Source organism: Vanessa tameamea, chromosome 5, assembly GCF_037043105.1.
Source record: "Vanessa tameamea isolate UH-Manoa-2023 chromosome 5, ilVanTame1 primary haplotype, whole genome shotgun sequence".
NCBI classification, from domain to species: domain Eukaryota; kingdom Metazoa; phylum Arthropoda; class Insecta; order Lepidoptera; family Nymphalidae; genus Vanessa; species Vanessa tameamea.
In genome coordinates, this window is record NC_087313.1 from 9,263,468 (window position 1) to 9,276,263 (window position 12,796).

Here is a 12,796-nt window from a genome sequence, read left to right on the forward strand (position 1 = left end):
TTAGTAATTTTTTTTTTTATAAATTTATTATAAGTATCTAATCATAGCGCAAATAAAACAAATATTTGGGTAATGCTGATCTCTTAGCTATATGGCCGTAAAATCTGTATTAATATAAAAAAACTTTGTCTTCCTAATTTATAAATATTAATATAAATTTTTACTTACTCACTTTAAATTCTATTGACAAAAATATATTGACATTCTACAAACCATGATTGTAATTTTATACATAACCAATATTTGACAGGTTAACAATTAAAAAGGAAAAAACAACAAAAAAAAAACTTATGTAATGTGTCTGCGACTGTGAGAAAAATATATAATACACATTAATAATAAAACCAGCTATTAATATGATTTTTACAACGATCCCGTTTATTCTCTAGATCACTGAGTGGCTCGAATGACGTCACCAAAGGTCGGAAAATTGGCGCACTCAGTTTTCATACGTGCTTATCTATTTAACGAACATGTAGTAACTAGCCTTTTTAGGAATATTACATATTAGTAAATAGTCGTAAATTGTCTGTGTCTAAATCTCATTGTCTTTGGTACATATATAATACTAGCTGCAACTGCTTTACCAGTGCAAAATTTATAAGACAAACTTTCAAGCCTCGATTTACCCCCTCAGGGGTGGAGTTTCGTAAAATCTATTCTTAGCGGATGTCAACACCCTATAAGAAACCTACTTGCCAAATTTCATTAGTAAATAATTATTATAGATTCTAAGATTTCGTGATTAATGAGTGAGTAATATTTCGCTTTTATATATACTTATACCTATATATTTGACAGTAGGCTAGAAGACTATGTTAGAGTAGGGTCTATGCCGGGGGCATCTTTAGTAATAATCAGAATATCGTGTAAATAGTAACAAGATCAAGAACTTAATAGTCATAATAATACATTTCTAATCTATGGACTCAACTTTAAACTGTAAACATTGATATTGACCGGCCATTTCAGACATTAAAACGTATAATATCGTTTTATTTTTATGTATCGATATTTCTTAATTTAATAAACATGTTCATATTAAATTTTATGTATGTACAGTAAACATATATTTGCATTAATATTTACGTGTCTGTTAAAATATAAGTAATTTTTTTTTTTCGAATAACCTCTAACCTAAGTGCTTGCGACGCAACTTAGACTTTAAATAATATAATAATTTCTTAGCAAGAAAATAAATATTGGTAAGCATTAAAAACCAAGGATTAAAATAATGTCTTAAAAACAAGATATTATCATAATCTTTGATTTTTTCTTTGAATACGGACATTGTATATGACAAAACTTATTAATTATCACTTAATAACTATTTGATGTGTCATCTTATATATTAATAGCGTAAGCCGATTTTTGAAAATTACAATTTGAATTATTACGTTTTAACAAAGAATAAAGCGAGAAAAAGTTACTGGCTGGTTAGATAGTGGTGCTATGGCTGTATAAGAAAAAAAAACGTAAACAAATTAAAGTGAATTAATATCGACAAACTCCAATTCTAATTGAACTAATGTATACTATTTGACATTATAAATTTAATTTAAATAAGGTTTCATAATTTTGGCGCCAAATGGAGATGAGTGACTTGCAGTTTACAATGAAATTAAAAATAAAACAAAATTTGTCATAGGTTTCGACATAACTACAAAAATCTTTTGAAAAAACGTGAAGTTGCGCGGGTGACCCACTAGTATGTACTTATGATGTTTGCGATTTAATCCAGTGCGGGCTGAAGTCTAAAGGATATACTTACATACATAATATATTCAAGCTAAAAACCTTCGACCAAGTATATTATTAATGTTATTTTAGCCTTCGAACAATAACAATAGTATTATTATTGATCGAAGGCTATGTTTGTAAAAACAGCCTAATCTTTTCATATTTGATGTAAAACATAGACCATTCGTTTTCCAAAAAACGCACAAAAAATATTAATGTGTGTTCGCTTGTCTTTAAGGCTTTTTTATCTCGCTGATAAAAGCTCTTACACTTTCCTCCGCATGAAGCCAAAGATTATGTGGAACTCGCCTGCCGGTGCCTAGAACTAAATTATGAAGCCTATTTGAACTACAAAAAGTCATTGAATTTACACAAGATCTTGAAAGATATATTACATTCATTATGGATTTGCGAAGAAACGGCGTAATATATGTCGGAAAGTTATTATCGAAACTTTGGAAGAAAAAAAAAAGTAGGTAGATATAAGTAGTTAAGTCGAATATTATATTAATTAAAAACTGTTTGTACTGAACTAAATTTTGCATACGTAATAAGCTAATAGCATAGGGGATGAAAATCTAAGATTTGCTTAAAATTCCTCCTCCTTCAGTTGGAATAGGAAATATATTTCTATTGCGATATGTACGTGAGACGTACTTTAAAATTTAGAATGTAGAGCTTGTAGTGCTCACTTGAGTAATTTGTGTTAACTACTTTTGAGACCGACAAGTTAAATCGCGAGACAAATAGGAAACAAGCGGCGAGCGCACCGGTTGACAGATGACGTCTGACGATTAGGCGCGTTATGAACGTTTACCTCGTCACACGTCTTGCCATACACGAATCACGGGCTTAATATGAAAATGGGATATTTCATACTTATTTTGTGAAGTTAGTAACTAGTATATATGTAAAAGTTATCCTCAATAATGAATGAATGAATTATCTTGATTTTTACCTAGATTTTTAAGTATACATGAGTAAATCCTGAATTCAGATTATTCTTATGTATAAATAAATGTACCTATATTCGACAAGTCTAAATTGTACAATATAAATAATATTATTATTGTAAACGACTGACTTTCTTTTCTGATTTGTAAACTGTTATAAACTGCTACTTAGTTAATGTTCTCAAAAATAATACAATAACGGATTGTATCTAGATACAATACTATGTCATACTAGTATGACTCAATTCATATTTTTATTTATTGTGATCACTAAGTAATCTATTTAGTTTTGCGGACGAATCATTTTATTAAATATACATAGTTATTACATATTTTTATGAAATGTGTAATTCTGGTTTTGTTTGTTGTTTTCTAATCAAATTTAATATACATTACATAGATAATTAATTATATTTCGATTTTGTCGTTTTTTTTAAATTCAATACTCATAAAAAATAATTGTAAAATTTAATTTTATTTATTATAGAATTTAAGTAGGTGGGTAACTTTTATTAAAATTTACTACTTATTTTATTTTAAAATGTTGAATTAAATCGATAACTTTGTATTTCGTGAAATCAGTACGAATATGCTTTTATTAATTATTAAATGTAACAAAAAAAATATAAAATAGGTGATAGGTAAGGTTTTTATTTACTTTTAGAACACAAAGTACTCATTGTGTTTAAAAGTCTAATTAAAAATTCCAAAATACAAAACAAGGAAAACAATCTCTTATTGAAAATAGAATTTGAATATCCATTATTTGTGATATAGTTATATTTATTTTCGAATGTTTAATAATTATTTTAAATATATATATTTAAACAAAGGACTGACATGACATAAAATAGGAATTGAAATATTTTCCCAAAATCACAAACATTTACAAATACATAAAAAAATACTCAATAAATAATAATAAAATTATTACACTTACAATTTTAACGATAGATGTAAACCATTTGTTGTTAAACAAAAACTTCAACTTGAATATAGGTCAAAGATGCGTGCGTCTTTCCCTTTCAAACAACACTGTTTATTGACTATTAAAATATCACCCAACGCACACAAGAGCACGACAACAACTGAACAACGATTGTTGCACCGGCCAGCGCGTCGCACGTCATCATTTGACAACTCGATAACATACGCGATACGATGAATATGCACAGAACACAATCCCTTATTCAGTGTACTTTTTCCTAACGATACGTTACTTGAGTATAGTTTTGTTTTGGAACAAAATAATGAATACCTAACTAAAACTATAATCTACAATGTAATTTGAAATGGACAAATCTGTTTCTTACTCGTATACAATATCTATCTATCCATTTCGAAACTTTAGACGAAAAAATAATGTTTTGTTAAATAATGTGATTTAAACAATCTTTAATTAGTAAATACGGGGACTACCAGCGTTTTGATTAATTCTTTTCGCGCTATATCCCGTTTATTGTGAAACCTGTAGTCATTTTAACTGGCGTAACATACCTGGTTAGTTATTATAAACCTTAACCTATTAAGAAAACTAATGGTATACAAGCAATAATATGCACTTAGCGGTCAGGTGGTTACACTGTGCGAACCTTCTGGATAGGTTATCACACACTCATCACCTTCAAACAAAATTACTTAATATTATTGTTCCTTATGTTTGAAAGGTGTAGGTAACGACAGGCACAAGGGGTAATATAACGTTAGTTCCCAAGGTTGGTGGCACATTGGCAATTGTAAGGAATGGTTAATATTTCTTACAGCGCCGAAGGTTATACGCGGTGGTCACCACTTACCATTTTATAAAAATAAAAAACTTAGTAATTTGCTCATAATTTGTATGATACAAGTTTCTAGACTCATAACAAACAACGAACCGATTAGGAGGAGTTCAATTACATGAACACGTCGCAGACAACTGGTTAAATTAGCAGCCTTTTTGACACTTTCCTAAAGGGCGCCGTTGAGCCAGTGGCGTGATTGACACCCGCCAATACATCTTCCATTCACAGAATAGGGACTCTCATGTAAATAAAAATATTTATATTGAACGAAGGAATTTAGGTTAGGACTCAAACTGAAAAGACTAAATAGAATTAGAGACGGGCTTTTTTAAACAATTTAAATAAAGGAGTGTCTATAGCAAGTTACCCTATCCGTATCCTATGAACGGAAGATGAATTGGCTGAGTGTGATTCAGGCCGCTGGTTGAACAGCGCCGTTTAGTGAAGTGACTAGGCGTTTAATTGGATGGCTAATTAAGCTAGTTCCCTGATGACAACATGTACCAAAGATGTATAAATATATATATAGATTGATGGAAGTAGTATTTTATTTATATATTATTTTAATTTCTTGTGATAGGAAGCTGTTACTTAGATAAGTCACAAATTGTAAACTGTAAATTTTATTTTTAGAGAACAATTGAAAATTATAAAATGTTATTTTTGATAAGTATACCTGATACTTATTAAAATTTAATATTGAAATGCGTTCTTGTCGACTTCGCCGACAAGAGAATAGGGATTACTTTTTGTAAATAAATTATTATTAATTACCATTCAAAATGCGTACGTATTATTCAAATTATAGTATTTCATGCGTAAAAGCAGGAAAACAGTTAACTCACGGATATTTTTATTAATTTTCTTTTATTTATTTATTTATTTTGTCTCAGACATAGTCCATGTTTTAATTTTAGTATTACAACCTTATAATTAATGTTAGTAAAAAAAAATAAAAAAAATAATAATAATAAAAGCAAACAAAACAGAAACAAACACAAAAACAATAATCGCCATTCTTAGACAGCATGTAGCCGTATCCGGTGGCGCAGTATTTCCGAGTCCCAGCGGTCAGCCAGTGCACACAGAATGCCGTTCGAGCTAGCTCGTAGCCTCTGAAGCGCAGATGCACTCCTCTTGCGAATAATAGCATAAAAGCTATCAACACGCCTCTCAGCAAATATTTCGGAGGCGCTACAGTAGCGCGGCAATCCGAACAGCACTCTAAATGCATTGTTGTACTGAACTCTCAGAGCGCTGTACGCGCGCTGCGTATACTTAACCCAAAGGCTGCAGGTGTAAAAGGATTGGCAATATGCCTTGAACAAGGTTACCTTCACACGTTCAGTACACCGTGCAAACCTTCGGGCCAGCATGTTACAGCGCACGGCCAGTGCCCTGCGCTCTCGCTCCAAGTCCTCGTCATCGCTGAGGTTGTCTGAAACCCAGTGCCCCAGATACTTAAATCGTTCTACTCTTCTTAAAGCAGTTCCACCAAGATATAAAGGTGGAACATTAGTATAAACTTTCTTACCGGATTTAAACAACAAACACTTTTTTTTCGCGTTGTATCTCAGTCCCTGGGCACCAGCATACCTCTCACATATACTTAATAATTTTCGTAACGCGCCGATAGAGGGACTTAGCAATACCATATCATCAGCGTAACTGATGTTATTTACGCAGAAGCCTCCCACATGACAACCGATACTGCTATTACCCAGCTCACCAAGCAGCCCATGAATGTACAGGTTAAATAGACGAGGCGAGGTCGATCCCCTTGGCTCACACCGCACTCCAACCCATACATTTCCGAGTGCTCGCCTGCCCATTTCTCTTGTTCTATTCTTGTTCTATTCTGTCTTGCAATATTGGTTGTGTAACCAATATTGCAAGACAGATGTAACTTCGAAGGGTACATCCGTCTCCTACCTTAGTTTATTCCATAGTACATCATAGGTTATAGTATCAAAAACCCTAGATAGATCCAAAAAAACAGGCATATACAGGAGTTTTTCTAGCTGTATAGTACTGTACAATCTGCTTGAGGCAAAGGATGGCGCTCTCTGTAGAAAGACCGGGTCTAAAACCAAATTGAGAATCGTGAAGTTTAATATGCCTGTCCAAATGTCCATCAAGCAGCCTGTCCAATACCTTAGCTATGACCGTAGCTAGTGAGATAGGGTCTATAATTCGCAACATCGGATACATCCCCTGTTTTATTTTTCAATATTGGTACCACTACAGTGTGCATAAGATCCTCCGGCAGGTAACTCTGGCTCAGACATAAATTAAAAAACATAGCAAGAACTCTCGTCAAGTCAGCTCCAGCATACTTCAGATGCTCAACACTCAGCCCATCGTGACCAGGTGACTTACCTCGCACCATTCGAATTAATACTCTGCTTATATCGTCAGCGGAAAATCTAATGACCATTGACTTTGGTTGCTCAGAGTTCAGCATCCGAACACCAGTGCCGCTCGGTAGCTCAGCCTTGAAATGTCGTTTAAAAATGTTTGCTATATCTCAGGGTTCGTGCGAGCCAGCAAAGCTCACAGGACAGTTATTTGATTAAGGGTTTAATTTATTTGTTGTTTTCCAAAACTTACTAAAATTTTTACCAGCGTGGTGATGCACTATTATTTGATTTTGATTATCCTGACATAACTTTAATTTCGATTAAAAATTCGTCTACTTTCCCTCATGTCGTTATAAACCGATCCCCCCATCTGTTTACCCATTTGTAAACAATTTTGATAACATAACCGCGCCGCCCTGTGAGTGTCACTGACGTGCTTATTCCACCCCGGCGGAGGTCTATGTTTTCGAAAAGTAGGCCCTACATAGGAGTTCACAGCCGCCTCTCGAAGTATTTGAACAATATTAGTACACATTTGTTTTAAGACATACTTATGGTTCATTACACTATAAAAACTATCACCGCCATTCATAAAAATGCTCGGGTAAAACAATTTTACTTAGTTCACGTTTCGAATATTCACTGATCTGTTCTAGGTTTCTTTCCCCCCATATGACTTTGTTAACCAATAAATTAGGACATATCAACTTAGGTGTTATTAGGTGAAAATCACACTCGATAATTAAAGGTAAATGATCAGACCAGTAAACATCGTACAAAATCGCTACACTCCGAATCGAGCGCCTGGCCGCGTCGGTCGTCACACAATGATCGAGCCAGCGCCGACAGCCGTGTGCGTCACTCACAAATGTATAACTGTCCGGAGGAAGCATTTCTATGTCCACGCACGACCACCTTTGTTCGACACAGAAGTTTGATAATTCATTTCCAAATAACTCACCCGGATGCGCATTAAAGTCCCCAACCACACATACATACTCCACGTCGTTGCTTTCTATTAACGCATTTATTTCACTAAGGCACTCCGTGTATTCGATTAGGTTTTCCGGTTTCGCGGTGGGCATATATACCGATATAACCATACTCACTCGGCCTCCATGTACTATATTTACGGCCGCCACCCGAACACTAGCACTTTTTATCACTGTTACGCACGGGAACACTGACTTTCTCCATAGCAGAGCCACTCCACCGTATGGCTTGCCCCTCAGGACTCGAACAGTCGTATCCACAGCAGAGGTGCCGGTATATGCAAACCCGTCGTCGATGGTACTAGGTAGGACAAATCATGTGGCAGCAACCAGGTCTCCTGCAGCGCAACGATATCCGCCTTAAGGCAAAGCTGTCTGACACAATCCGTGGATCTCACTACGTTCTTACAATTAAAACTTATAAATTTTATGGGTGTAATATTATTCATTATGATTTATTTATTTCTCGCTTGCCTTCGGACTCTTCACCCCTTCGATGAAAACTAATAAAACGACGGAATGAGACTCCTTCCGGCCAGAAATCATCACACAAAAACGTTTCAAATTTATACTGGGGCACAAAAATTTTAAAAGCACTATACGCTTTATCGTGCCTCATATTCCACTTAATTAAATTAACGTCGAGATTTGTTTTATTTTTAATATATTTTAAAATATCTCCTTCTGTTGTCTGCTTTGAAACATTGTAAATGTACATAGTAATACTAACATCCGCTTTAAAGTTATCTGCCTGGACAACCGCTTTTCCTTTGTTTCCCATAAATCGATTTTTATATCTTTTCCTCTGAACAAGCTTGCACTCACCCGTTTTGGCTACAGTTACAAATGATTTCTTAGATTTTGTAGTAATTACTTGTGTATTAGAATCGCCGGCAAGTTCTAAAGTATCGTTGTTTACAATATGTGTCGCCGTCGGCAACGATTTATCAATGGGTGAGCTGTGTGCGGGGCGCGGGACGGGCGGTGACCGCAGCCGATTCATAGCAAGTGTAACGCTTTGCACACTGTCAGCTGATTCTTTGTTTGGCCGCGGTGTACAATTTGTGTCACTACCCTCATTTGTGCAAACGATATCACTTTTATTTAAAATAGGAAATATTCCTGTAGGTCCAAGTGTATTATCTGTGAGTCTACCGTTAAGTTCAAAGCTATTAAGCAGACATACCCCGCCTGCACTGTTAAACAGATTTTTGGCATTACAGTTATAATCGTCCGGAATATTCATACAAATAGGTTTTGATTTTAATTCTAGTATTTCTTCTTTGGTTGCGTAATTTTCTGAAATCCTATCTATATCCTGTCTTAACTTAACAAGATCCTTGAGGATCCAAGTAGCATCCAGGTGATCGAACAATACTGGAGGTAGTTTGTGCAATTCCCGAGCTACAAAAATGGGAACTAGCTCTGGATCACTTTCTTTAAGACAACAAATAATATCCTCTATGTCTCTTAACACTTTTCCTTTCCGCTTTCTCGTCTTCTTCTTGCTGTGATCGAATCAAAAAGTAAATTTTTATTTCGTTTTCTGAAAACGCTGTTTCACAGATTCGACAAATACTGCCCTCGTCCATGACGTCTATTTTATTGCAGACGAATGCAAGCACTTCATTAATAACAATGTTGCACGAGCTATATTTTACCGTTGTAATTACTTGTTCAAAATTATCTTTTGCCTTATAACTCATCGTTCTCAAACCGTACGCACGCGAACGCATGCGACACACGACTGACGATTTTATGTGCTTTTATCTACATTTATTTTCTTGCAATTTTTTTATACGTAAGTTATACATTTTAGTTAAAAATATATATTATAACAATAACGAACTTATCGCTTACTACTACTCTCATACATTTTTATGAATATTTTATAGTCTAAACCTATTTTCTAATTACAGCCCCGTACAAACTTTTTTGCATTCCAGTGAATATGACAATTTAATACGAAACAAATACCGTTACGAGTACCAATTTTTAAAATAATTGTGTATTTATGTTTGTTTTTTCAGACGTATCCCAAATATATTCAGCGCGCTGCCGTTGCAGTTGCAGTTTATGTCACTATTGGCCGTGGATGTAATCAAATAACAACCGACCTTTCATCAGAGAATATATTATTCTGTGAAAAAAAAAAATTGTTGCTATTTTAATTTCGAAAGGGAAGTTTATAAATAATTGATGTCTTGGAAAATATTTCAAATCATTAGTATTCAGTTTTCTATTAAAATCTTTGTATACACACAATTACATAACTGGACCGAAATTTTAACTATCTAGATCACCTGCAAGTAGGGTTAGATATTAGATAGATATGTGACATTAAATCACAAAAATACCAATTTGAAGACGTTAAATGTGTCTGTATAAACGTATCTATTTTTTTATTGAAATTTGAGGTTCAAGATAATCACGGGTTTTAAATAAATAAAGCATCTTCATGTGTTTATGTTAAGCAGAATTTGAGAGGTCAAAAGTAGCTTTAAATGGCTCCTACACACAGCGGTTTCGTTGCATGTTCTTTTTCTTAAATTGGACTTGGGTTGACATCGTGTCGCGTGACTAGTTTACTGTCCATCAAAAATTAATCATGTTACTTAGTTTATTTTTAGTCATTTAGTAACTAGAACGATTATTATTAAATTAAATATAAATGCACTAAAGCCTTTCCGAAATTTCAACAAAATAATCGCAAAATCGACAGAAACTAAACTTCTCTCATACTTATTTATAAAAATATTTATTGGGGAAAGATGTCTTTATTTCTATTATCAAGGAAGTGTAAATAATCGAAAATAGTTTAAAAATCAATTTGAAAATTATTTTTTAAAATATCACCAAAAATGAAGATGGATTTAACAAACAAAATACAGATTGATTTAAATTTGGAATCCATCTTTGTTAAAAAGAAAAGAAATAGTACCTTCAGATTACTGCATAAGTAAAACAATTATAAACATTATATATTATTTATTAAATAAATAAATCTACTCTCTTTATAAATATTTAAATAGTAATAAATGGAAAAATATTAATATATCATTTCACAATTTCGCGCAGAAAAGAGATCTAAGCTTTAATTTTTAAAATTTAAGAATAAAAAAATAAGTGACAAATTTGAAATATAAAGGTTTATTTTGTTAAATAAGGAAACAGTGTTGCCAGGTAGTCTAATGTATACAAGCATATATATTTGTTTAGGTCAAATTTTGCCAGCTGATATGAACCACTTATTATGCTAGAGAATTAGCTATAAATAGATAATAATATAGATTATATTTGAAATTAATTAAGTTATATTCAAGTTATTATTATTCAATTGCATGTTGTTTGAATACTGGCAATTTCTGTAAAATCTATTTATTAATTAAAAAGTAAGAATTATTTAAATTAATTAAAATGTAGATTTAAAAAACCATAACTAAAGAAATCTTTGAAAACTGTATTGCAGGTACTTTCCTCATTTAATATGTGTGTTAAAAATTAGGAAGAATATACCTGACAGCACTTGAAGAAAATACAATGATTAGATTGCAAAAGTGTAATCATTGATAGTATATAATCAAGAAACCAGTAATTAGTTTAATATTGCATTTAATTTACTTTTACTATTATTATTGTAAGTAGTGTGCGTTTGTTGTGATTTTTATTAAAGCTTGTATTATTAATATTCTATAAGCTTTTTACATACACTATAACAATACATAAAACATCAAAACATCACCATATCAAATCTTATCAATGTTTTTGATTAAATATATCATCAAAACATTTTCTTTTTCATAGCCGTATATCTTTCTGTATATTCATTATAGCCTTCCAGCGATGCTAATTGTTTTGGTTCAAAGAGATTACCATCAATATTAATTGTGTGTATCTTAGAATCTCTTAGCAAGCTTGGTGTAATCATATCTAGACTTAAGCAATTTTCTTCTAATCTCAATATTTTCAATCGTGGTGCTTGATATAAATCCTCACTTAAAACAGAAATCTCATTTTGACTCACATTGAATTCAACTGCATAGAATTTTGACATACCTGTTGGGATCTCCGTCATTTTGTTATTTGAAAGATCTACAACCTCAATGTTAGGTAGTCCTAGCAATTCCTTTGGGAAAACTTTGAATTTGTTATTATTTAAATAGATTTGCTTTAAATTAGTTAAACCAGAAAAGGTACTTGGTAAGCATGTAAGTGAATTAAATGAAACATTGAGCAGTTCCAACTTTTTCAGATTGGCTAATGATTCTGGCAAAATATGTATCATATTTGTGCTCACATTTAGTTGTTTTAAAAACTTAAACATGCTCATATCTTCAGGAATATATGGTATTTTGTTCTTCGATAGGTCCAAATTTCTGAGTTGTTCCGCTAAGGTGAAAACTTCTTCTGGTATTTCCTTTAACTTATGATTTGATATTTGTAAAACTCCTGTTTTTGACGCCGTTTCATAATGTTGTTTTAAACCTGAATTACCCATTTTAATAAAGTACTGTACAATTAGTCTAAAAAAGGCAACTTAACTTTACTTGAGTACAAACAATTGTAAGTTTTTGAATTTTTGTTTAAATAAAAAATCAACAGAAAGTTAATTTACTAAGTATAAAAATACAAACAGCAAATCAAATTTCTATGTCAATGTCATGTGTCAAGTTTTAATGTAATATAATTGTCTGAATGTCAAAAAAAATAATTCATGTATGGCATGGATACCGAGACGTTTAGGATTTAATTATCAATAGACGTCTTAAATCAAACCCGAAAAATCGATTGAATAAGTTTTCCAAATAATCATAAAGAGACAACCGAATTTTACAAAACAAGTTGTGAAATAAGAAATGGATATCATTTGAAAACCTCAAAACAACAGGAAATAGCCCGCGCGCAAGCTATCAAGCCAATTCTACCGAAACGGTTTGTGATTTGACAAAATTACAGTCAGCCCACTT

The 12,796-nt window shown here is 32.6% G+C and overlaps 3 protein-coding genes across 3 annotated transcripts in view; 1 reads left to right on the plus strand and 2 right to left on the minus strand.

Annotated features, from left to right (window-relative positions):
* Positions 1 to 3,858, minus strand: part of LOC113392286 (1-acyl-sn-glycerol-3-phosphate acyltransferase alpha-like) — a 30,604-nt gene extending 26,746 nt beyond the window's left edge. The window contains exon 1 of the mRNA XM_026628635.2: positions 3,634 to 3,858. The gene's annotated coding sequence lies outside the window, so the exon portion shown is untranslated. The remainder of the gene's footprint in view (positions 1 to 3,633) is intronic.
* The window catches only part of Ctr1a (Copper transporter 1A), a 315,878-nt gene that overhangs the window by 274,592 nt on the left and 28,490 nt on the right, over positions 1 to 12,796 (plus strand). The window lies entirely within an intron of this gene.
* On the minus strand, positions 11,457 to 12,465 carry LOC113392288 (leucine-rich repeat-containing protein 57-like). Its single transcript, XM_026628637.2, has one exon. The coding sequence runs from the start codon at positions 12,325 to 12,327 to the stop codon at positions 11,611 to 11,613; it is 717 nt and encodes a 238-aa protein (XP_026484422.1). The 5' UTR covers positions 12,328 to 12,465; the 3' UTR covers positions 11,457 to 11,610.